General features: G+C 40.8%; 1 protein-coding gene and 1 long non-coding RNA gene across 3 annotated transcripts in view; one reads left to right on the top strand and one right to left on the bottom strand.

Annotated features, from left to right (window-relative positions):
* The window catches only part of TTN (titin), a 287,640-nt gene that overhangs the window by 211,265 nt on the left and 51,061 nt on the right, over positions 1 to 25,314 (top strand). For both annotated transcript variants that reach the window (XM_057551572.1, XM_057551571.1), the window contains 38 exons: positions 35 to 334; positions 428 to 745; positions 1,888 to 2,184; positions 2,295 to 2,594; positions 2,680 to 2,994; positions 3,079 to 3,227; positions 4,314 to 4,464; positions 4,554 to 4,835; positions 6,179 to 6,481; positions 7,171 to 7,473; positions 7,571 to 7,852; positions 7,950 to 8,249; positions 8,343 to 8,645; positions 8,741 to 9,049; positions 9,163 to 9,444; positions 9,567 to 9,866; positions 9,998 to 10,291; positions 10,382 to 13,348; positions 13,672 to 13,992; positions 14,091 to 14,375; positions 14,473 to 14,772; positions 15,070 to 15,372; positions 15,802 to 16,077; positions 16,181 to 16,480; positions 16,575 to 16,877; positions 17,061 to 17,360; positions 17,847 to 18,134; positions 18,499 to 18,795; positions 19,362 to 19,664; positions 19,767 to 20,072; positions 21,197 to 21,484; positions 21,580 to 21,870; positions 21,961 to 22,248; positions 22,412 to 22,999; positions 23,100 to 23,204; positions 23,992 to 24,189; positions 24,293 to 24,589; positions 24,679 to 25,266. In XM_057551572.1, coding sequence (XP_057407555.1) covers positions 35 to 334; positions 428 to 745; positions 1,888 to 2,184; positions 2,295 to 2,594; positions 2,680 to 2,994; positions 3,079 to 3,227; positions 4,314 to 4,464; positions 4,554 to 4,835; positions 6,179 to 6,481; positions 7,171 to 7,473; positions 7,571 to 7,852; positions 7,950 to 8,249; positions 8,343 to 8,645; positions 8,741 to 9,049; positions 9,163 to 9,444; positions 9,567 to 9,866; positions 9,998 to 10,291; positions 10,382 to 13,348; positions 13,672 to 13,992; positions 14,091 to 14,375; positions 14,473 to 14,772; positions 15,070 to 15,372; positions 15,802 to 16,077; positions 16,181 to 16,480; positions 16,575 to 16,877; positions 17,061 to 17,360; positions 17,847 to 18,134; positions 18,499 to 18,795; positions 19,362 to 19,664; positions 19,767 to 20,072; positions 21,197 to 21,484; positions 21,580 to 21,870; positions 21,961 to 22,248; positions 22,412 to 22,999; positions 23,100 to 23,204; positions 23,992 to 24,189; positions 24,293 to 24,589; positions 24,679 to 25,266 — 13,980 coding nt within the window. The remainder of the gene's footprint in view (positions 1 to 34; positions 335 to 427; positions 746 to 1,887; positions 2,185 to 2,294; positions 2,595 to 2,679; positions 2,995 to 3,078; positions 3,228 to 4,313; positions 4,465 to 4,553; positions 4,836 to 6,178; positions 6,482 to 7,170; positions 7,474 to 7,570; positions 7,853 to 7,949; positions 8,250 to 8,342; positions 8,646 to 8,740; positions 9,050 to 9,162; positions 9,445 to 9,566; positions 9,867 to 9,997; positions 10,292 to 10,381; positions 13,349 to 13,671; positions 13,993 to 14,090; positions 14,376 to 14,472; positions 14,773 to 15,069; positions 15,373 to 15,801; positions 16,078 to 16,180; positions 16,481 to 16,574; positions 16,878 to 17,060; positions 17,361 to 17,846; positions 18,135 to 18,498; positions 18,796 to 19,361; positions 19,665 to 19,766; positions 20,073 to 21,196; positions 21,485 to 21,579; positions 21,871 to 21,960; positions 22,249 to 22,411; positions 23,000 to 23,099; positions 23,205 to 23,991; positions 24,190 to 24,292; positions 24,590 to 24,678; positions 25,267 to 25,314) is intronic.
* LOC130708727 (uncharacterized) lies at positions 15,044 to 22,015 on the bottom strand. The gene is made up of 3 exons (XR_009009082.1): positions 21,916 to 22,015; positions 15,796 to 15,895; positions 15,044 to 15,102 (listed from the first exon to the last, which is right to left on the bottom strand). It is a non-coding gene; the product is annotated as an uncharacterized LOC130708727 (long non-coding RNA).

The raw sequence follows: 25,314 nt of genomic DNA, 5'->3' as shown, positions 1-25,314 counted from the left end.
CACCACTGTTTATATTGTGATTTGCATCCAACAGATGTACCAGGGCCACCCAAACATCTGAAAGTCAGTGACATCACAAGGGGTAGTTGCAAGCTTACATGGAAGATGCCGGATGATGATGGAGGAGACAGGATCAAAGGCTATGTTATCGAGAAGAGGACTATTGATGGAAAAGCTTGGACTAAAGTCAATCCAAACTGTGGAAGCACTTCATTTGTAGTCCCTGACCTCATCTCTGAACAGGAATACTTCTTCCGCGTGCGGGCACAAAACCGTTTTGGTATTGGTGCTCCTGTGGAAACCATTCAGAGGACCACTGCCAGAGATCCAATATGTAAGTTTTTAAGTCTAAGATTAAAGTAGCTTCCTAAACTTGAAATATATTGTTATAAATAATGATTAATACTTTCTTTAACTATTTTTAAAGATCCTCCTGATCCCCCTATTAAACTCAAGATTGGCCTCATAACAAAGAACACAGCACACCTGTCATGGAAACCCCCAAAGAATGATGGGGGCTCCCCTGTCACCCACTATATTGTTGAGTGCCTTGCATGGGATCCTACTGGGACAAAGAAAGAAGCATGGAAACAGTGCAATAAGCGCGATGTGGAAGAACTGGAGTTTACGGTGGAAGACCTAGTAGAGGGTGGGGAATATGAATTCAGAGTCAAAGCTGTCAACGCCGCAGGAGTCAGCAAACCTTCAGCCACTGTTGGCCCCGTGACTGTCAAAGACCAGACATGTAAGTACCAATGCGTTATATATCAGAGAATGTCCTCTTCGTGAATGCCTTCCTAGATACTCAAGAACAGTCCAAAATAAAAAGAGATGTCTCTGTACGTCAGAAGCTACCATGGGTTGAGTCTGGACATGGGCCCATTACCCAATCACTCATTCCCTCAACTTCCACAGAATTATCATATTTCCGTACATATTACCTTTCCCTTACTGAAAGGAGATACTGTTTGGAATTTCCTTACTCTAATTTTTCTCCATGGCAGGCTGTTTTACTTACCAGAAGTTAACACAGTTCCTCTGCATGCTCCTCAAAAAGGGCAGAAAGTAACCAGTTATTTGCTTAGCAACTGCTGAGACCCATTTATCTTCACAATCGAGCTTCTTTTTCTTAAGTAGAAACTTATATACCATCACAGCCATGAATAATCTGGGAACAGCATCAAAGGAAATGAGACTGAATGTCCTTGGTAAAGGTTACGTGGTTTTATTAAAACTACATGATTTTCTCTATTTGAGAAAAAGATATATCTACTTTAAGAGATAAAATATCCACACAAATATGGTAATAAGTCTTCCTCTCATTATTGTTACCATCACTACTGCTGTGTATTTGTTAGTTCTCTCTTCTAAATTTAGGAAAGCTGTAGTCACTACTCCCTGTGCATATTCTTATACTAAATTCATGAAAAATGGAAAATTGCTTTGCCTCTGCTAGCAGTTAGTTAGTTATATTTCTTAAAAGGGGAATTCATCTCAGAACAAACAAAGTAGGTCCCCTCATTAACTCTGCATAAATATTAGGGAATATCATGAAAGAACTCCCAAGTCTAAGATACTATAGTTTCACTTCTCTCTGCCCTTTTTCAATATCTACAGTCATAATGATGCCAGGTAAGAGAGAGACAGTAGCTGATTGATACATAGCCACATGTAGATCAATAAAGGATGATGACCACACATGCCTGTTCCCTAAACTGGTATAAATTAGCTGAAGACAGATCTGTTCTTTATGTCAGGTAGGGCTATAAAGCCTGCTTATAGTAGATCAAATAACTAACTTTATCATCACTGTGAATTCTACTTTCGATCCTTTTTAGTGTTTGTTTTATGTTCCTAATGACAACGTTTTTTTAAAAAATAATCTAGGCCCACCTGCAATTGAGCTAAAAGAATTCATGGAGGTTGAAGAAGGAACTGATGTTAGCATCGTGGCCAAAATTAAAGGTGTGCCATTCCCGACACTAACCTGGTTTAAAGCTCCTCCAAAGAAGCCTGATAACAAAGAACCTGTTGTCTACGACACCCATGTCAACAAACTGGTGGTGGATGATACCTGCACTCTAGTTATTCCACAGTCTCGCAGGAGTGACACTGGCTTATATACCATCACAGCTGTGAATAATCTGGGAACAGCATCAAAGGAAATGAGGCTGAATGTCCTTGGTAAAGATTACATGGTTTTATTAAAACTACACGATTTTCTGTCCATAAATGTAATATCTGTCTTTAAAATCATTCTCCTAATAAAGTTTTCTTTTTTTAAACCATTTTAGGTCGCCCTGGCCCTCCAGTGGGACCAATAAAGTTCGAATCTATTTCAGCAGATCAAATGACATTATCTTGGCTTCCACCTAAAGATGATGGTGGGTCTAAGATTACAAACTACGTAATTGAGAAAAGAGAAGCTAACAGGAAGACATGGGTGCATGTCTCCAGCGAACCTAAAGAGTACACATACACAATTCCAAAATTGCTAGAAGACCATGAATATGTATTTCGAATCATGGCCCAGAACAAATATGGCATTGGGGAACCTCTTGACAGTGAACCAGAAACAGCAAGAAACCTCTTCTGTAAGTAGGACATGTTTCACATTCAAAGTCACTCTTATTTGTGTTTTTCATAATTTCTTATAAATCACTGTGATTTTTGTCACAGCTGTCCCTGGAGCACCAGATAAACCAACAGTTAGCAGTGTGACTCGAAACTCCATGACTGTCAACTGGGAAGAGCCAGAATACGATGGAGGCTCTCCTGTGACAGGATACTGGCTAGAAATGAAAGACACCACTTCAAAGAGATGGAAGAGAGTTAACCGAGATCCTATCAAAGCCATGACTTTGGGTGTTTCTTATAAAGTGACTGGTCTTATTGAAGGTTCTGATTATCAATTCCGGGTATACGCAATCAATGCTGCTGGTGTGGGTCCAGCAAGTCTGCCATCAGACCCAGTGACTGCTAGAGATCCCACTGGTAAGCCTTAAAACCATTCTTTCCCCCCGCCCCAAAAGTGCCATGGAAAAGTCAAGAATACTAATGCATACTGGTTCTTTCCAGCCCCTCCTGGACCTCCATTTCCCAAAGTCACAGACTGGACTAAATCATCTGCGGATTTGGAGTGGTCTCCCCCACTAAAAGATGGTGGATCCAAAATAACGGGATACATCGTTGAATATAAAGAAGAAGGAAAAGAAGAATGGGAAAAGGTAGCTAACACTTGGCATTATGGAAATGTACTATGAATAAACTGAACATGTAGTAGTTATTCTCAATCCCATTTACTCCTATCTGTATTTTTTAATTAAGAAATCAGAAAAATAACATATAATTTAACTGATAATCCAAACATCTCTTAGGTCAAAAAACCTAATCAAAAGTTAAGTCATGTTATTGTTAACTTATCTTTTGGCTATAAAGCCTGAAAAGATGGAATAAGTGACGCATATATGTGGAATCTAGAAAAATGGTACAGATGAACCAGTTTGCAAGGCAGAAACAGAGACACAGATGTAGAAAACAAACGAATGGACACCAAGGGGAGAAAGCAAGTGGCCGGGGGCGGGGTGGGGGTGGTGGGATGAACTGGGAGACTGGGATTGACATGTATACACTAACATGTATAAAATAGATAACTAAATGAGAACCTGCTGTATAATAAAATAAAATTCAAAAAAAGAACCTATTTTATCAAATTATATAATAAAATGTACATAGATATATATAAAAGAGGATGAATAAGTAAATAGTACAGTTTTTTTCAACCACTTGACAATATTTTAAAACATAATTCCTTCCATTCAGTATTTACCTGTAATATCTGATCCCTAGAACCTAAATTGGCAACAATTTTCCCAAAGAGAGTAAATATGCTGTTGCTATGCTTTGGAAAGCTATTAAAACAAAAAACTACAGTAGTCCCCCCTGATTCCCAAGGGATACATTCCAAGACCCCAGTGGATGCCTGAAACCACGGATAGTACCAAGCTCTCTCTATATATATGCTATGTTTTTTCTTTATTAATGGGCAGGTAGCATATACAGTGTGAACATGATGGACAAAGGGATAGTTCACTTCCCGGGCAGGGATGGAGCAGGATAGCCCAAGATTTCATTACGTTACTCAGAATGGAACGCAATTTAAAACTGATGAATTGTTTATTTGTGGAATTGTTTTCCATTTAATACTTTTGGATTTCCGTTGACTTCAAGTAAATGAAACCACAGAAAACAAAACCATGGATAAGAAAGGATTACTGTATTCTAATTATAAAATGCTTGTGATTTTTCCCTAGGCTAAAGAAAAAGAAGTGAGAGGAACAAAACTTGTTGTGACAGGATTAAAAGAAGGAGCATTCTACAAATTTAGAGTTAGAGCAGTCAACATTGCCGGCATCGGAGAACCTGGGGAAGTCACAGATGCCATTGAAATGAAGGACAGAATTGGTACTTACTAATATTTCTATTATTTTATCAATATTTGCATTTTGGATTGGAAATGAAAAGCACATTTGTTATTTTCAATTGTTTTCCAGTATTACCTGACCTTCAGTTAGATGCCAGCGTCAGAGACAGAATTGTGGTCCATGCTGGAGGGGTGATTCGGATCATCGCCTATGTATCTGGCAAGCCTCCTCCAACCGTTACCTGGAGTATGAATGAAAGAGCTTTACCTCAAGAGGCCACCATTGAGACCACAGCCATTAGCTCATCCATGGTCATCAAGAATTGCCAGAGGAGCCACCAAGGCGTCTATGCTCTTCTTGCCAAAAATGCAGGGGGGGAAAGAAAGAAGACAATTATCGTTGATGTATTAGGTAACAACTTTCAATTCGTCCATGCGTCTTTAAAAAATAACACTTTATTTCATCTACAATAAAGCTATATTATTTTTTTTAAAAACTATGTTACAAATATTTTGGAAAATAAGAAAAATCACCCACAATCCCATTGACCACTATTAGCATTTTAAAAAATTTCCTCCTTTTTTTCTATCCTATCCATATTTTATATGGCTGTACTCCTACTATAAAGTCTTATGTGCTGCCTTTTTATGTAACATGCCACCATAAGCATTTACTATGTTACTATATAGTTTTCATAAAAGCAGCTTCCCTGCAAATGTCCATGAATGTTTAACAATTTGCTAAGGTTGACCATTTTCACATCATAGGACCTGTCAGTTATCATAATAAGACAAAAGTCCCTTTGAAGGTGTCAGTATTCTAATTGAAGAGAAGCATCGTATTTGGTTATCAATATTGCATTTCTAGTCACAGAATATCGAGTTGAACTCTACGAGGCTTGTTCATGCCTCTCACTGGCTGCTCTACTCCAGTGATTTGCTCAGAAAGTGAAGCCCTCCCACTCAGATCTCTCTCTCAGCACCTCTCTAGGCACAACCATACTCCAAACACTCAGTTGTTATGTGAAAATAACCAGTTCTCTATTGAACATAATATTATGAAAACATGTTTTGCTTTCATTAATGAAAATGGCATGAGGAAAAAGATCTCACTGAGCAATGGTCCTTCAAGCTTCTAGGTTGTTTCAAACTCCTAAACAGTCTTCTGTCCAATGGCTATTACTTTAAGAACTGGTGTACTTCCAGGTTAAATTCCAAACCTCTCAAAGGTCATTCTGAGATTTGGGGTCTCCTGTGCTGCTCAGATTCACTGGTCATCCAGAAAAAAATTCTCTCCCCCTTTCCCCTCTGGAGAGTAAACTGGACACAAAAAGTAGTCATGCCACTCTTCACCCCTCTCCTGTCTCCCTCTGTGCATTTTCCTCCCAACATTGCCCTCTTATCTGACTCACAAATTACTAAAAAAAAATTTATATGTGTGTGTGTGTGTGTGTGTGTGTGTATGTATGTATGTATATATATATATATATATATGTATGTATGTATGTATAAAACTGTTCCTTCAGTTTCTACTAAAGCAGGGGCAACCAGTAACTACTGCAAACCTACTTCACTTTAAAATATGGTTGAATATAGACACCAAGGAAAGAAAAAAAAAAACAATTACTGAACACAAAATCTCACTCTTTTCATAACAACATTTTTGTCTCCCTTTTAAAAACAGAGGGTAACAAATATTGAGCCCAGTAGTCCGTTGATGTCAAACAACTGAAAACCTTTTCCTCTTATTTCCAGATGTGCCAGGTCCTGTTGGAATACCATTCCTGTCTCACAACCTAACCAACGACTCCTGCAAACTGACATGGTTTTCTCCAGAAGATGATGGAGGCTCTCCAGTCACAAATTATGTCATTGAAAAGCGGGAAGATGACCGCAGAGCATGGACCCCAGTGACATACACAGTTACCCGACAAAATGCCACCATCCAGGGTCTCATTCAAGGAAAAGCCTACTTTTTCCGAATTGCAGCTGAAAATAGTATTGGCATGGGCCCGTTTGTTGAGACAACAGATGCGCTTGTCATAAGAGATCCAATAAGTAAGTACAATTTAAAACAATTTCATCTTTAATCACTTTTTCACTCATTTAATAAAAGACTATAGTGACAAAGTAGGTACACAAATGCCAAACATTTCATTCATTTGGCAAGCATTCATTAGGCAAATATGTAGTCTCTGATGTTGGTAGTATTTGAACGTGACTATGAAAGAGATTGTGGGAATATATATGATTCTTCAAACCCTCCCATGTAATACTACATAGATTCTTTTTTTAATTTCCAACTTAATGGCATGAACATGAAGTATTTTCCTAACTCTAAAACTACCAACTCTGGGGACTTCCCTGGCAGTCCAGTGGTTAGGACCCCGAGCTTCCAATGTGGTGGGGTGGCGGGCGGGTTCGATCCCTGCTCAGGGATCTAAGATCCCACAGGCCGTGTGGCGCGGCCAAAACATTTTTAAAAATAAATTTTAAAACACTAAAACTACCAACTCTGGGGGACTTTCCTGAATTATTTGGCCTCAATGAACCTCTATTTCCTCATCTGGAATTTAGATTGTATTGAGTGGCTTTCAGCTCTACTCATTTTATGTTGAGATTTCTTTTGTTACTTATCAAAACAAATAGTTTAATGTTTAAATGCAATCCTCAAAAAGCATTATTTACTACATTTTCTATTACATTCTTAACATGACATTTGTCTCACTGTCATTCCACACTTGCAGCTGTACCAGAGCGTCCTGAAGACCTAGAAGTCAAAGAAGTTACTAAAGATTCTGTTACTTTGACTTGGAATCCCCCTAAGTATGATGGCGGATCCGAAATTATCAACTATGTCCTAGAAAGCCGTCTCATTGGAACTGAGAAGTTCCACAAAGTTACAAATGACAACTTGCTTAGCAGGAAGTACACTGTGAAAGGCTTAAAAGAAGGCGATACCTATGAGTACCGTGTCAGTGCCGTCAATATTGTTGGACAAGGCAAACCATCATTTTGCACCAAGCCAATCACTTGCAAGGATGAGCTAGGTATGTGTCAAATGCAGCTTACACTTTGAAAACTTGCACACTTATAGGTTTACCTTAAGACATCAAACTGACTTTCCTTTATAATTATACATTTCAGCTCCTCCAACGCTTGACCTCGACTTCAGAGATAAACTCACGATTCGAGTTGGTGAAGCTTTTGCCCTCACTGGCCGTTACTCAGGCAAACCAAAGCCTAAGGTTACTTGGTTCAAAGATGAAGTTGATGTGCTAGAAGATGATCGCACTCATATAAAGACCTCGCCAACAACACTTGCTCTAGAGAAGCTCAAGGCCAAGCGTTCAGATTCTGGCAAATACTGTGTGGTTGTGGAGAACAGTACAGGCTCCAGGAAAGGTTTCTGTCAAGTTAATGTCGTTGGTAAGTATTATTTAGCAAGAGTTAGAGACATTCTGTTCTTTCCAAAGCAGAAGTGGAAATAACATTTTGTGGTGTGATTTTTTTTTTTTTTCCTCAGACCGTCCTGGACCACCGGTAGGACCAGTTGTTTTTGATGAGGTGACCAAAGATTACATGGTTATCTCTTGGAAGCCACCTTTAGATGACGGAGGCAGTGAAATTACTAATTATATTATTGAGAAGAAGGAAGTGGGCAAAGACGTTTGGATGCCTGTGACATCTGCAAGTGCTAAAACAACATGCAAAGTTTCTAAACTGCTTGAAGGAAAAGATTATATTTTCCGGATACATGCTGAAAATCTGTATGGAATAAGTGATCCTCTGGTGTCTGATTCAATGAAAGCCAAAGATCGTTTCAGTATGCATCATATTTCTTTTCAGTGATTCAATGTTTGATATTGTTAACGGGAAGAATTAAATTTCTAACATATTTTGCTAATGTTTGTTATAGGGGTTCCTGATGCACCTGACCAGCCAACTGTTACACAAGTTACCAAAGACTCTGCATTAGTCATCTGGAACAAGCCAAATGATGGAGGAAAGCCCATCACAAACTACATCCTGGAAAAGAAGGAAACTATGTCTAAACAATGGGCTAGAGTTACCAAAGAGCCTATCCATCCATACACTAAATTTACGGTTCCTGACCTTCTAGAAGGGTGTCAGTATGAATTCCGGGTTTCTGCAGAAAACCAAATTGGTATTGGAGACCCAAGCCCACCATCCAAACCAGTCTTTGCTAAAGATCCAATTGGTATAGTACTAAAGCATTCTTTCAGCTTTCATTTTATCCAACTTTGTTTTCAGCTATATTCTAACTCCTTTTTGGTTTTCTCTTTTATTATGTAGTGAAACCAAGTCCACCTATTAATCCTGAAGCAATAGATAAAACACATAATTCAGTTGATCTAACCTGGCAGCCACCACGTCATGATGGTGGGAGCAAGATTCTGGGTTATATTGTTGAATACCAGAAAGTTGGAGATGAAGAATGGAAAAGAGCCAATCACACCCCTGAGTCGTGTCCTGAAACTAACTATAAAGTCACTGATCTTTGGGATGGTCAATCCTATAAGTTCAGAGTAATAGCAGTCAATGTAGCCAGTGAATCAGATCCAGCTCATGTTCCCGAGCCAGTGCTAGTAAAAGACAGACTCGGTGAGTATAATGTTCTCAGCTGCCTTTGCAAGGAAGACAGGTTTCATTGTCTATGCTTAAGTGTAAAATACATTCACAAAACAAATCTGTAAGTACTGTTCTCTTTATTCTAGAACCCCCTGAGTTGATTCTTGATGCCAACATGGCAAGAGAACAACACATAAGGGTTGGTGATACTCTAAGACTTAGTGCCATCATCAAAGGAGTGCCATTCCCAAAAGTAACTTGGAAAAAAGAAGACAGAGAGGCTCCAATTAAAGCAAGAATTGATGTTACTCCAGTTGGTAGCAAGCTTGAAATTTGTAATGCTGCCCATGAAGATGGTGGAATTTATTCCTTGACAGTGGAGAATCCAGCTGGTTCAAAAACTGTCTCAGTAAAAGTACTTGTATTAGGTAAGAATTTTAGTACTTGTGATGTACTTAATGCAATAGCATATAAAAGTAACTCTAAATACATTTTGAGTTCTTATCTGGATTAAATCACTTATATAACTGCATTACTTAACACTTTTCAGATAAGCCTGGGCCACCTAGAGATCTGGAAGTCAGTGAAATTAGGAAAGATTCTTGTTACCTTACTTGGAAGGAACCACTGGATGATGGTGGTTCTGTTATTACAAATTATGTGGTTGAGAGGAGAGATGTTGCCAGTGCCCAGTGGTCACCTCTTTCAACTACATCAAAGAAAAAGAGCCACTTTGCTAAACATCTTACTGAAGGCAATCAGTATCTCTTCCGAGTAGCTGCTGAGAACCAGTATGGACGTGGTCCTTTCGTAGAAACATCTAAACCCATCAAGGCTCTGGATCCCCTATGTAAGTTGCTCTCTTTGGATACAAAAGTACTGTTTTACTGTCTTTGAGTGTATTGTTTATATACTTCTTCTTCTTAAAAGATCATAACTTCTTCTTCTTAAAAGATCATCATAACTTCTTCTTCTTAAAAGATCCTCCAGGGCCACCCAAGAACCTACACCATGTAGATGTTGACAAGACTGAAGTCTCCCTTGTTTGGAATAAGCCACATCGTGATGGTGGCTCTCCAATCACTGGATATTTGGTGGAATATCAAGAAGAGGGTGCCCAAGACTGGATTAAGTTCAAGACTGTGACAAACTCAGAGTGTGTTGTTACCGGACTACAACAAGGAAAGACCTATAAATTCCGTGTAAAAGCTGAAAACATTGTGGGTCTTAGTCTTCCTGACACAACTATCCCAATAGAATGTCAGGAAAAACTAGGTAATTTTTAGATTGGAATTATTTTCTTTCTTTTTTAAATTATTCATATTGTGAAAATCAAAATCTAATTTCCTCATGTTTCCTTTCCAGTGCCTCCATCTGTGGAGCTGGATGTGAAATTAATTGAAGGCCTTGTGGTAAAAGCTGGAACTACAGTCAGATTCCCTGCCATTATAAGAGGTGTACCTGTTCCTACTGCAAAGTGGACAACCGATGGGAATGAGATTAAAACAGATGAACACTCTACAGTTGAAACTGACAACTTCTCATCAGTACTCACCATTAAGAACTGCTTAAGGAGAGACACTGGGGAATATCAGATCACAGTTTCCAATGCAGCTGGCACCAAAACAGTGGCTGTACATCTTACTGTTCTTGACGTTCCAGGTCCACCAACAGGCCCTATTAATATTCTGGAAGTTACCCCTGAACATATGACTATCTCATGGCAGCCACCTAAGGATGATGGAGGAAGCCCTGTGATAAATTATATTGTTGAGAAAAAAGACACAAAGAAAGACACATGGGGTGTTGTCTCTTCAGGAAGCAGTAAGACAAAGCTGAAAGTCCCACATCTGCAGAAGGGCTGTGAATATGTCTTCCGAGTGAAAGCAGAGAATAAGATTGGTGTTGGCCCTCCCCTTGACTCCATACCTACTGTTGCTAAACATAAGTTTAGTCCTCCATCTCCTCCTGGTAAACCAGTAGTCACTGACATTACTGAAAATGCTGCAACAGTGTCTTGGACTCTGCCAAAATCTGATGGTGGCAGTCCAATAACTGGTTACTATGTGGAACGTCGAGAAGTAACAGGCAAATGGATGAGGGTCAACAAAACACCTCTAGCGGACCTGAAGTTTAGAGTGACTGGACTCTATGAGGGAAATACATATGAGTTTAGAGTTTTTGCTGAGAATCTTGCAGGACTAAGCAATCCGTCCCCAAATTCTGATCCAATAAAAGCTTGCCGGCCCATCAAACCACCTGGACCACCTATTAATCCTAAGCTGAAAGACAAGACCAGAGAAACAGCTGACCTGGTGTGGACAAAGCCTCTCAGTGATGGTGGCAGCCCCATTCTGGGCTATGTAGTGGAATGTCAGAAAGCTGGAGCAACACAGTGGAGCAGGATTAATAAAGATGAACTCATTAGGCAATGTGCCTTTAGGGTACCTGGACTAATTGAAGGAAATGAGTACAGATTCCGTATAAAGGCAGCTAATATTGTGGGAGAGGGAGAGCCAAGAGAACTAGCAGAATCTGTGATTGCAAAGGACATCCTTCATCCTCCAGAAGTAGAACTTGATGTTACCTGTCGTGATGTTATTACCGTTAAAGTGGGCCAAACTATCCGCATTCTTGCTCGGGTCAAAGGCAGACCTCAACCAGACATAACTTGGTCCAAGGAAGGCAAAGTATTGGCCCGAGAAAAGCGGGTTGACCTAATTCACGATCTACCTCGTGCTGAGTTGCAAATTAAAGAAGCTGTTAGAGCTGATCATGGCAAGTATATCATCTCAGCTAAGAACAGCAGTGGACATGCCCAAGGTTCTGCTATCGTTAATGTCCTTGACAGACCTGGGCCTTGCCAGAATTTAAAGATCAGCAACGTAACCAAAGAGAACTGTACAATTTATTGGGAAAACCCTCTAGATAACGGTGGCTCAGAAATAACAAACTTCATAGTGGAATATCGCAAACCAAACCAGAAAGGCTGGTCAATTGTTGCTTCAGATGTCACTAAGCGATTAATCAAGGCCAACCTTTTAGCCAACAATGAATACTATTTCCGAGTTTGTGCAGAGAATAAAGTAGGTGTTGGGCCAACCACTGAAACAAAAACTCCAATTCTGGCTATTAACCCTATTGACAGACCAGGTGAGCCCCAAAACCTTCATATTGCAGATAAAGGAAAGACATTTGTCTACCTAAAATGGAGGCGGCCTGATTATGATGGTGGTAGCCCAAATCTATCATATCATGTTGAAAGGAAGCTGAAGGGCTCTGATGACTGGGAAAGAGTGCATAAAGGAAGCATTAAAGACACCCACTACATGGTTGACAAATGTGTTGAAAACCAGATTTATGAGTTCAGAGTGCAAACGAAGAATGAAGGTGGAGAAAGTGACTGGGTGAAGACAGAGGAAGTTGTTGTAAAGGAAGACTTGCAGAAACCAGTACTTGATCTGAAATTAAGTGGTGTGCTAACTGTCAAAGCGGGTGACACCATTCGACTTGAGGCAGGTGTTAGAGGCAAACCATTTCCAGAAGTTTCATGGACCAAGGACAAAGACGCGACAGACTTAACAAGATCACCAAGGGTCAAGATTGCTACCAGTGGTGATTCATCTAAATTTTCTCTTACTAAAGCAAAGCGAAGTGATGGTGGTAAATATGTAATTACAGCAACTAACACAGCTGGCAGTTTTGTGGCCTTTGCTACTGTCAATGTTTTAGATAAGCCTGGGCCTGTAAGAAATCTGAAAATTGTTGATGTGTGTAGTGATAGGTGTTCTCTTCGCTGGGATCCACCAGAGGATGATGGTGGCTGTGAAATCCAAAATTATATTTTAGAAAAATGTGAGAGCAAGAGAATGGTTTGGTCTACCTTTTCTGCTACTATCTTAATACCTGGTACTACAGTAACACGTCTCATAGAAGGGAATGAATATATTTTCAGAGTCCGTGCAGAAAATAAAATAGGCACAGGGCCTCCAACAGAAAGTAAACCAGTCATTGCAAAAACCAAATATGATAGACCTGGTCGCCCTGACCCCCCAGAAGTCACTAAAGTAAGCAAAGAAGAGATGACTGTGGTTTGGACGCCACCTGAATATGATGGTGGAAAGTCCATCACAGGATACTATTTGGAGAAAAAGGAAAAACATTCAACACGATGGATCCCTGTCAACAAGAGTGCGATCCCTGAGAGACGTTTGAAAGTACAGAATCTCTTCCCAGGACATGAATATCAGTTCCGTGTCAAGGCAGAAAATGAAGTTGGAATTGGAGAACCAAGCTTGCCATCAAGCCCAGTGGTGGCAAAAGACCCCATAGGTATGATGTTCTTGCTTTTTCTGGTATTACACCAACTCTTAATCTCAGGCACAGAGGTATTAGACAAATAAGTTAAATGCACAGCATCAAAACCTTAATCTTAGCCAGTAGTTTTCCAAATAAATCTTTTACCAATTCGCCTAAAATGTACAAACAATGGTAGATTCTAGTTTTATGAAGGAAAATAAGGACGACTGAGTAACTGAGAAATTGAATGTACTATCTGTGGTTAATTAAGGATGGACTATATAGAATTACTCATTAATGTATCACTAGTAGTTGTTAACCATGTGTAAATGTATTCTTATATAATTTACTTTCAGAACCACCTGGTCCACCGACCAATCTCAAAGTGGTTGATACAACCAAAAGTTCCATAACTCTTGGGTGGGGAAAACCGGTGTATGACGGTGGCGCACCAATCATTGGATATGTTGTGGAAATGAGACCAAAGAGACCAGATACATCACCTGATGAAGGCTGGAAAAGGTGTAGTGCTGTAGCGCAACTCGTTCGCATGGAATTCACCGTGACCAGCTTGGATGAAAACCAGGAATATGAGTTCAGGGTTTGTGCCCAAAACCAAGTTGGCATTGGGCACCCTGCAGAACTAAAGGACGCTATTAAACCTAAAGAAATCCTAGGTGAGGCCCTATGTTATCACTTGATTCATTCATGTTTCACTTCTCACATGATCTCCCCACATTCTGAAGTCAACTGACGACTTTCGTGTCATTTGCAGAACCTCCGGAGATTGAGTTGGATGCCAGCATGAGAAAACTGGTCACAGTGAGAGCAGGATGCCCTATTCGACTATTTGCCATAGTGAGAGGGCGACCAGCCCCTAAGGTCACTTGGCGAAAAGTGGGTATTGATAACGTGGTCAGAAAGGGACAAGTTGATCTGGTTGATACTATGGCCTTCCTCGTCATCCCCAATTCTACCCGTGATGACTCAGGAAAATATTCCTTGACGCTTGTGAACCTGGCAGGAGAAAAGGCCGTGTTCGTGAATGTCAGAGTATTAGGTGGGTTATAAACAAGCGTCTTCCTCCCCTTCAAAAATGCCTTAGTTAATAAGGAGGCTGAGGGGACTCGTATATATGACTTTGTCGTCCTTCACAGATACTCCTGGACCCGTGTCTGATTTAAAAGTTTCGGATGTCACTAAAACATCATGCCACATTTCCTGGGCCCCTCCCGAGAACGATGGTGGGAGCCAAGTGACACATTACATTGTGCAGAAACGTGAGGCAGATAGAAAGACGTGGTCGACAGTCACCCCAGAAGTCAAGAAAACGAGCTTCCACGTCACCAATCTTGTCCCTGGGACTGAGTATTTCTTCAGAGTAACTGCTGTCAATGAGTATGGTCCCGGCGTCCCAACAGATGTCCCCAAACCAGTGCTCGCAACAGATCCTCTAAGTAAGTTACATCCTTTCTCCCTCCTTTTAACTCCAGTCCCCGACCTCAGCAAAATCAAGATACCGAAACATTTTACTCTACTAATGAAAGGGCCTTCACTTGTAGAAACCTAAACAGTACAAATAAATATCTAACTCGCTCACCAAAGACTTTTTTGATCTGACTAATCCGTGTCCTTTTTACTTTCAACATCCCGAACCATAGTTTCCATATACTTTGAAGCAAGTGGCATACGAAAACATTTATGCATATTTCCAAAGGGATGGATTAGGTTACCTGGGTGGTTTTTTCTTCTAGGTGAGCCGGATCCCCCCAGGAAACTGGAAGTTACTGAAATGACAAAGAACAGTGCTACGTTAGCCTGGTTACCGCCCCTGCGCGACGGAGGCGCGAAGGTCGACGGCTACATCGTTAGTTACAGAGAAGAAGAGCTGCCTGCAGGTCGCTGGACAGAGTACTCGGTGGTGAAAGACCTCAGCCTTGTCGTCACCGGCCTCAAGGAGGGAAAGAAATACAAATTTAGGGTAGCAGCCAGAAATGCCGTTGGAGTCAGTTTGCCAAGAGAAGCTGAGGGAGTGTATGAAGCCAAAGCACAGCTGTGTAAGTAGTCAGAGTCGTTTTCCATGGGATAAAAGTTTATGAGGATCTTCTTTTGACATGTAGACATTTATCCCTGAAGAATCTAGTTCCAGAAATACTTGAAATATAGTAGAGAACAGTGGTTTGGAAACATCTGGACCCACAACAGGTAGTAAATACACCTTAAATCATGATACAGGACACACGTACATATATATGACTTAGAAAAAGTTTCTTAAAGCAACACCCATCCTTATCATGTATGCTGGCCTCACATATTCTCAATTCGTTTCGATCCCATTCTCTGTAAAAAGTATTAGCAGTAATGCAAACATTAATTTGAACCCACTAATGGGTTGCAATCCACAGTTTGAAAAGCACTAGTATAGTTCCCCACCAGAGGAAATTTAACCTCCCCGCCAAATTAATGTATCTTCATCTTACTTTTAGTGCCACCCAAGATCCTTATGCCAGAGCAAATTACTATCAAAGCTGGGAAGAAACTCCGAATTGAAGCCCACGTGTATGGAAAGCCTCATCCGACCTGTAAATGGAAAAAAGGAGAAGATGAAGTTGTCACATCCAGCCACCTGGCGGTACATAAAGCAGACAATTCTTCAGTTCTGATCATAAAAGATGTTACTAGGAAAGACAGCGGTTACTATAGCCTCACTGCAGAGAACAGTTCTGGGACAGACACTAAGAAAATCAAAGTTATCGTCATGGGTAGGTTACATGTTAGACAAATGGCCATCCAAATATGAATATCAGAAACATTTTTTCCAGTCAAATCCCTATTCTTATGTTTATTTCCTCTCGGTTCATGCAGATGCTCCTGGACCCCCTCAGCCTCCGTTTGACATTTCTGACATAGATGCCGATGCTTGCTCCCTGTCATGGCACATCCCCCTGGAGGACGGAGGCAGTAACATCACCAATTACATAGTGGAGAAGTGTGACGTGAGCAGGGGTGACTGGGTGACAGCGCTAGCTTCAGTGACAAAAACTTCCTGCAGGCTTGGAAAACTGATCCCAGGCCAAGAGTATATCTTCCGGGTCCGTGCTGAGAATCGATTTGGCATTTCAGAGCCTCTCACATCTCCAAAGATGCTGGCTGAGTTCCCATTTGGTATGTTTCTTTCAGGAAGAAAAAAAAAATTGTGTTTTCTTTCTAGTCTGTTACTTAGGCTAGAAACTGATATTTCCCTGATCTTCATCTCCAGATGTTCCCAGTGAACCCAAGAATGCACGAGTCACTAAAGTCAACAAAGACTGCATATTTGTGGCGTGGGATAGACCAGACAGTGATGGAGGGAGCCCCATTACCGGCTACCTGATTGAACGCAAAGAAAGAAACAGTTTGCTCTGGGTGAAAGCTAACGATACCCCTGTCCGGTCAACTGAATATCCCTGTGCTGGCCTGGTAGAAGGCCTTGAGTATTCATTCAGAATCTCTGCCCTAAATAAAGCTGGATCCAGCCCACCCAGCAAACCAACTGAATATGTAACTGCGAGAACGCCAGTTGGTGAGTAATTTTTTTGAGTAATTTTTTTTTTTTTTTTAAGTATTATAAGGACACATTTAAATCTTGGAGTCTCTTAAGGTTACTATTTCCATTCAGGAATATGTTCTGGGTGATACTGTGAAACACAGAGCTTAAAATTTCTGCTGTTAAGATAAATGCTGAGAATATCTCTTTTGGTTTTAGATCCTCCTGGAAAGCCTGAAGTTATTGATGTTTCCAAGAGTACTGTGTCCCTCATCTGGGCCCGTCCAAAGCATGATGGAGGCAGCAAAATTACTGGCTATTTCGTAGAAGCTTGCAAACTTCCTGGTGATAAGTGGGTACGGTGTAATACTTCACCTCACCAGATTCCCCAGGAAGAGTACACAGCTACTGGCTTAGAAGAGAACGCTCAGTATCAATTTAGAGCAATTGCCAAGACTGCGGTAAACATTAGCCAGCCTTCTGAACCTTGTGATCCAGTGACTATCATGGCAGAAAATGGTAAGATTCTGTTGAACATTACAGGCAAAGGTGGACAGCACTCATAATGTATATTTCTCCTAATAAAAAACTAAATCTACACCTATGGAAATAAGGGCAAGTAAAATGATAGGTACTTTGTATACAGACACTAAAAATTATGATTATGGAGAATCTTAATAACATGCTAAACTAAAAAACAGGATACAAAACTGTGTGGACCGCATAATTTTAACCATACACAGGCACAGGCACAAAAAGATGCCAAAGAAATGCACCAAAATGATAAGAGTGAAGCTTTAAGGATGCTGGAATGATGGGCGATCTTTACTTTTTTCTTTATACTTTAAGCATTATCAAATTTCGGCATTTCTTTTATAATGAATATGTTACTTTCAAAAAATCCCATCTTGAAAAAGACAGCGTATGAATTGCCCACTTTTATCAGTAAGAATTATGTAATATAGCTTTGCATATATTAAATCCTTTTATCTTATTTCTTTCCAGTTCCTCCCAGGATAGACCTGAGTGTGGCTATGAAATCTTTGCTCACTGTGAAAGCTGGAACTAACGTTTGCCTGGATGCTACTGTTTTTGGTAAACCAATGCCCACAGTCTCTTGGAAGAAGGATGGGACGCCGCTGAAAGCATCGGAAGGCATCAAGATGGCCATGAAGCGGAACCTGTGTACCCTGGAGCTGTTCAGCGTGAATCGGAAAGACTCAGGGGACTATACCATCACTGCCGAAAACGCAAGTGGCTCCAAATCAGCCACCATCAAGCTCAAAGTGTTAGGTAACTAAAGCACTTCACTAGAATCTCATGTTTCACTTTGATTAATGAGATGTCATAGAATTTACAAAATAACATGTGAGAAGAGGTACCTATCTCAACGTATCTTTCGTCATCGCGGAATTATTCTCATCACAGAACAACAGCGTTTTACAGCCGAAAAGACCACTAGAGATCACATATTCCAGTTACATAATTTTAGATATGAGGAAATTAAGATTTGGAAAAATTAAGTAACTTCCAAGGTCGTATAGGAAGTTAATGACAACATAAAGGCTGCAGCCCAGGTCTCCAGACCTCCACTCTACTCATTCCCTATTTCACATGTGTGAGTGAAAGACTTCACTTTTCTTTCTTATCCTTTCAGATAAACCAGGTCCTCCAGCATCTGTTAAAATCAACAAAATGTATTCAGATCGTGCAATGCTTTCTTGGGAACCTCCTCTTGAAGACGGAGGCTCAGAAATCACCAACTATGTTGTTGACAAACGTGAAACGAGCAGACCCAACTGGGCACAAGTCTCTGCCACTGTGCCCATCACCAGCTGCAGCGTGGAGAAACTGATAGAGGGCCATGAGTATCAGTTCCGAATTTGTGCTGAAAATAAATACGGAGTGGGCGACCCGATCTTAACTGAACCGGCAATTGCTAAAAACCCATATGGTAAGAACATTTTCCTGAGGTTTTTCTCTTTTTTTTTTAAACTTCCTTATTGGAGTATAATTGCTTTACAATGGTGTGTTACTTTCTGCTTTATAACAAAGTGAATCAGCTATATGTATACATATAACCCCATATCCCTTCCCTCTGGAGCCTCCCTCCCACCCTCCCTATCCCACCCCTCTAGGTGGTCACAAAGCATCGAGCTGATCTCCCTGTGCTATGCAGCAGCTTCTCACTAGCTAGCTATTTTACATTTGGTAGTGTATATATGTCCATGCCACTCTCTCACTTCATCCCAGCTTACCCTTCCCCCTCCCCATGTCCTCAAGTCCATTCTCTACGTCTGCGTCTTTATTCCTGTCCTGCCCCTACATTCTTCAGAACGATTTTTTTTTTTAAGATTCCATATATATGTGTTAGCATACGGTATTTGTTTTTTTCTTTCTGACTTACTTCACTCTGTATGACAGACTCTAGGTCCAGCCACCCCACTACAAATAACTCATTTTACTTTTTAAATATTACCTTTTAGACTGGGACATTAACTTGTCAATCAATCTCTGCAGACCCACCCGGACGCTGTGATCCTCCTGTTATTAGCAACATAACCAAAGATCACATGACAGTAAGCTGGAAACCACCAGCAGATGATGGCGGCTCCCCCATCACTGGCTATTTGGTTGAAAAGCGGGAAACCCAGGCAATTAACTGGACTAAGGTCAACAGAAAACCCGTTATAGAAAGAACGATAAAAGCAACAGGTCTCCAAGAAGGCACGGAATATGAGTTCCGAGTTACAGCTATAAATAAGGCTGGACCAGGCAAACCCAGTGATGTATCCAAAGCTGCTTATGCCCAAGATCCTCTGTGTAAGTTTTCATGAGAGAGTCCAATATTCTGTGTTATAATCAACATTCAACAACTGGGAATGAGGTTTTAATGAAAATTTTTCTATTATTATTTATCCTCAGATCCTCCTGGTCCACCAGCTTTTCCCAAAGTATATGATACAACCCGTAGCTCCGTGAGTCTATCTTGGGGCAAGCCAGCCTATGACGGTGGTAGCCCTATCATTGGTTACCTTGTTGAAGTAAAACGAGCTGATTCTGATAACTGGGTGAGGTGCAATTTACCACAGAAGCTACAGAAAACCCGCTTTGAGGTTACCGGCCTAATGGAAAACACAGAATATCAGTTCCGCGTGTATGCCGTTAATAAGATAGGATATAGTGACCCCAGCGATGTGCCAGATAAACACTGTCCCAAGGACATTTTAAGTAAGTATTACCAGGAGAAATATACAGAACTTTTCTCATCAGTCATATTGTAAGAGGGAGTACAGTACTCTCTTATGTAGATTTATTTATTTATAAGTTTTAGGGTTGGTAACTCTACAAGTATCAGTACATTTTAGGAGAGCTGGGTTGGTACCTTACGGTATTGTATAATAAGCTAAATGGAATGCAAGTATGAGAATTTCATGTCTTCAAAAGAATATGGGATATAGGAATTTTATTCTGAGAATAAAAAGATTTTTTAAAACTAAGTAGTGAGCTATTTATCATTCTTAGGTTTTTATTTTCTCTTCTAATCTACCCCTCTCCATAAGTATATAATGGGTAAGCTGTCCATCATCTTAATTTCTCTTCTCACCATTTCTTCTATTCACCTATTCTCCCTAACCAGTGCTCCTTTTACTTTGAATTACTTGGTATTATACTTCACCCTCTGTGTACTGTTCTTCCTACAATGAAATGAAGAGTATATAGCAGAGTGCCTTCACTGGAAGAAAGCCAAAAACCAATCATCTATTTTTAATATACAGAGAGTTTAAGAGTATATAAGGTTCAAGAGATAAGGAGATGCAGATCCTCCAGGGAAAACTTGGGTCGGCCTATAGGATATTGGAAAATAGAAAGATCAATAATTGCTACAGAGTATTAAAATCGTTGGCAATGGGACTTCCCTGGTGGCGCAGTGGTTAAGAATCTGCCTGCCAATGCAGCAGACACGGGTTCGAGCCCTGGTCGGGGAAGATCCCACATGCCGTGGAGCAACTAAGCCCGTGTGCCACAACTACTGAGCCTACATTCTAGAGCCCACGAGCCACAACTACTGAAGCCCGTGTGCCTAGAGCCTGTGCTCTGCAACAAAGAGTAGCCCCCGCTCGCCACAACTAGAGAACGCCTGCACGCAGCAACGAAGACCCAATGCAGCCAATAAATAAATAAATTTTTAAAAATAAAAAAAATAGTTGGCAAAAGTTTTGAGGATTATATTAAGGATTTTCTAAAGAACTAGAGATCAGTTATGGAAAGAAACATATTTTAGGAGTGATCAGGCCAGTTCTTGGAAATACATTTGACCATTATTACTCTGTCTTTACTCCAACATTAAACAGTTCCACCTGAGGGAGAACTTGATGCTGATTTGAGGAAAACACTCATATTACGTGCTGGAGTTACAATGAGACTGTATGTACCAGTAAAAGGACGTCCACCTCCCAAGATAACTTGGTCTAAACCAAATGTCAATCTAAGAGAAAGGATTGGACTCGACATAAAGTCAACTGACTTTGACACTTTCTTGCGCTGTGAAAATGTGAACAAATATGATGCAGGAAAATATATCTTGACTCTGAAGAACAGCTGTGGTAAAAAAGAATATACCATTGTAGTGAAAGTGCTTGGTAAGTCCACTTGAAAAAACAATCATATATATGCTTAAAATGTAGTCTATGTATTTTTTACGTATTCATTTCTTATTTACCCACTATTTATTCAGATACTCCTGGGCCACCCATCAATGTGACTGTCAAAGAAATATCCAAAGATTCTGCTTATGTTACCTGGGATCCTCCCATTATTGATGGCGGAAGCCCCATCATAAACTATGTGGTAGAAAAGCGTGACGCAGAGAGGAAGTCCTGGTCCACTGTGACAACGGAGTGCTCCAAAACAAGCTTCAGAGTTTCTAACTTGGAGGAAGGAAAATCCTACTTCTTCAGGGTGTTTGCGGAAAACGAGTACGGCATTGGTGATCCCGGTGAAACACGTGATGCTGTGAAAGCTTCCGGTGAGCAAATGAGCTACCATCCCATCATTTTGAGTGACATCTTACCTTGGTTATCCAGGGCTTAGACGTATCGTTTCTCCTTTGCTTTAGAAACCCCTGGACCAGTTGTGGACCTTAAAGTGACGTCTGTGACCAAGTCATCTTGTAGCATAGGCTGGAAAAAGCCTCGCAGCAATGGTGGGAGTCGAATTATCGGATATGTCGTTGATATCCTGACTGAAGAAAATAAGTGGCAACGAGTCACAAAATCACTAAACTTACAGTATTCCATGAAAGATTTGACTGAAGGGGAGGAATACACCTTCAGAGTGAGTGCTGAGAATGAAAACGGAGAAGGGACCCCATGTGAAATCACTGTTGTGGCAAAGGATGATGTCGGTAAGCCTTCAGCCATCATCTTCATTTTCCCTCTGTCATTAAAAGTGCCCTCTTGAGCCCTACTCACTGGCTTATGTAAAAATCCTTTAAAAACTATAACGATCCGAAAAAATTAACTGCCTGGCATTAAAAATAACAATAACTTATCTCTGCCGTTTTACAGTGGCTCCTGACCTTGACTTAAAGGACCTTCCTGATTTGTGCTACTTGGCTAAAGAAAACAGCAACTTCCGTCTTAAGATCCCCATAAAAGGCAAGCCAGCTCCATCCGTGTCCTGGAAGAAAGGAGAAGATCCTCTAGCAACAGACACAAGGGTCAGTGTCGACTCATCTGCAGCTAACACAACTCTTGTAGTGAATGACTGCCAAAAGTCTGATGCTGGAAAATACACAATCACACTGAAGAATGTTGCCGGCACCAAGGAAGGAACTCTCTCCATAAAAGTTGTCGGCAAGCCTGGCATCCCCACTGGACCAATCAAATTTGACGAAGTCACAGCAGAAGCCATGACCTTAAAGTGGGGTCCTCCAAAGGACGACGGAGGTTCTGAGATCACCAACTATATCCTAGAGAAGAGAGATTCTGTAAACAACAAGTGGGTGACATGTGCCTCAGCTGTCCAGAAAACCACCTTTAGAGTCATGAGACTTCATGAGGGTACGGAATACACCTTCAGGGTCAGTGCCGAAAATAAATACGGTGTAGGAGAGGGCCTGAAATCGGAGCCAATTGTTGCTAGACATCCATTTGGTAAGTGTCTCAAGGTCAGAAAACATAAAGCAAAACATGGTTCTGGCTTATTTATAATACATTCCTGATTATAAATCTTGCATTATCTACTTTTTCCTAGATGTGCCCGATGCTCCCCCACCTCCCAATATTGTGGATGTCAGACATGATTCCGCATCTCTAACTTGGACTGACCCCAGGAGAACTGGAGGCTCTCCAATTACAGGTATTTAGTTGGCTCTTACCGTACAGCGTTTACATTAAGATTTCTTCCAAATCTTCCTCCCTGAAAACAAGTTGAATCTGTGCTCCTTATTTATAGCACTATCTGCACATACAAAAATGTATTTTCCTTTTTTCAGTTCATTATGCATTCAGTACATGAAGCATTAAGCAAGCTAATTCATTAAGCTAATGCTTAATTTCAATGAAAACCTCCTAATGTAATAGTTAATAAAGGCTTTCTTAATGATATCTATTTTTGTAAGTTAAAATTTTTTTTTTTTTAAATATTTATTTATTTATTTATTTTATTTATGGCTGTGTTGGGTCTTCGTTACTGTGCGAGGGCTTTCTCCAGTTGTGGCAAGTGGGGACCACTCTTAATCGCGGTGCGCGGGCCTCTCACTATCGTGGCCTCTCCTGTTGTGGAGCACAGGCTCCAGACGCGCAGGCTCAGCAATTGTGGCTCACGGGCGTAGTTGCTCCGCGGCATGTGGGATCTTCCCAGACCAGGGCTCGAACCCGTGTCCCCTGCATTGGCAGGCAGACTCTCAACCACTGCGCCACCAGGGAAGCCCTAAGTTAAAATTTTTTGACAGAAGGTGCAATAAATGTCTATTCCAAGGGGAAAAAATGGCTCTATGCCTAGGTAATAAAAGTATACATACAAGCAAGAATGATTACTTGTTCCGTGCGTGTGTGTGTATGTGTGTGTGTGTATGTATGTATTTAAAAATCAGGCTACATTTGTATGTTCTATGTGAATTGACACATCACTGGATCTTTTGTAGGGTATCATATCGAGTCCAAGGAAAGAAATAGCCTTCTGTGGAAGAGGGCTAACAAGACTCCTGTTAGGATGAAAGACTTCAAAGTGACAGGACTAACTGAAGGTCTGGAATATGAATTCCGAGTTATGGCAATCAATTTAGCAGGAGTAGGCAAGCCAAGCCTGCCATCAGAGCCAGTTGTGGCACTTGATCCAATTGGTAAGTCATTATACAAAGCAAAATCCAGGTGTATTTTCTTCATGAAGAGAACATTGGTGTGTGTTTGACTGGATTTCTTTGTCTGTTTTTTGCTATATTTTAGACCCTCCTGGCAAACCTGAGGTTATTAATGTAACAAGGAATTCAGTGACTCTCATTTGGACTGAACCCAAATATGATGGTGGTCATAAGTTGACTGGATACATAGTGGAGAAGCGAGATCTTCCCTCTAAATCTTGGATGAAAGCCAACCATGTTAATGTCCCAGATTGTGCCTTTACTGTTACTGACCTTGTTGAGGGTGGAAAATATGAATTCAGAATTAGAGCAAAGAATACAGCAGGTGCTATCAGTGCTCCATCAGAAAGTACAGGAACCATTATTTGCAAGGATGAATATGGTAGGTCTATTTTACTTTTTATGCACATAAACAATAGTAAATTAAGCGTCCTTCCTTTTCTGATTAAAATGTTCTTTTTTTCTTTGCAGAGGCACCAACCATTGTCCTTGATCCCGCAATAAAGGATGGGCTAACAGTTAAAGCAGGTGACACCATTGTTTTGAATGCCATTAGCATTCTCGGCAAGCCTCTTCCAAAGTCAAGTTGGTCCAGGTCAGGAAAAGACATCAGACCATCAGACATCATTCAGATAACTTCAACACCAACATCTTGCATGCTTGCTATCAAGTATGCCACTAGAAAAGATGCTGGTGAATACACCATCACTGCTACCAATGCTTTTGGCACAAAGGAGGAGCATGTGAAGGTGACAGTCCTCGATGTACCTGGTCCCCCAGGTCCGATTGAAGTCAGTAATGTTTCTGCTGAAAAAGCAACGCTTACATGGACACCTCCCTTAGAAGATGGCGGCTCACCAATTAAGTCTTATGTTCTTGAAAAGAGAGAAACCAGCCGACTTTTGTGGACAGTGGTTGCCGAAGATATTCAGTCTTGCAGGCATGTGGCAACCAAACTTATCCGGGGAAATGAGTACATCTTCCGGGTCTCAGCTGTAAACCAGTATGGCAAAGGGGAACCCGTACAGTCCGAACCTGTCAAGATGGTAGACAGATTTGGTACGTAGAGCATATAAGGGAATTGATATATAAGCATTTGCAGCAGAA

The sequence above is a fragment of the Balaenoptera acutorostrata genome, chromosome 8 (assembly GCF_949987535.1).
Source record: "Balaenoptera acutorostrata chromosome 8, mBalAcu1.1, whole genome shotgun sequence".
In the NCBI taxonomy this organism is placed as follows: domain Eukaryota; kingdom Metazoa; phylum Chordata; class Mammalia; order Artiodactyla; family Balaenopteridae; genus Balaenoptera; species Balaenoptera acutorostrata.
This window is presented reverse-complemented; position numbering and strand designations above follow the sequence as displayed.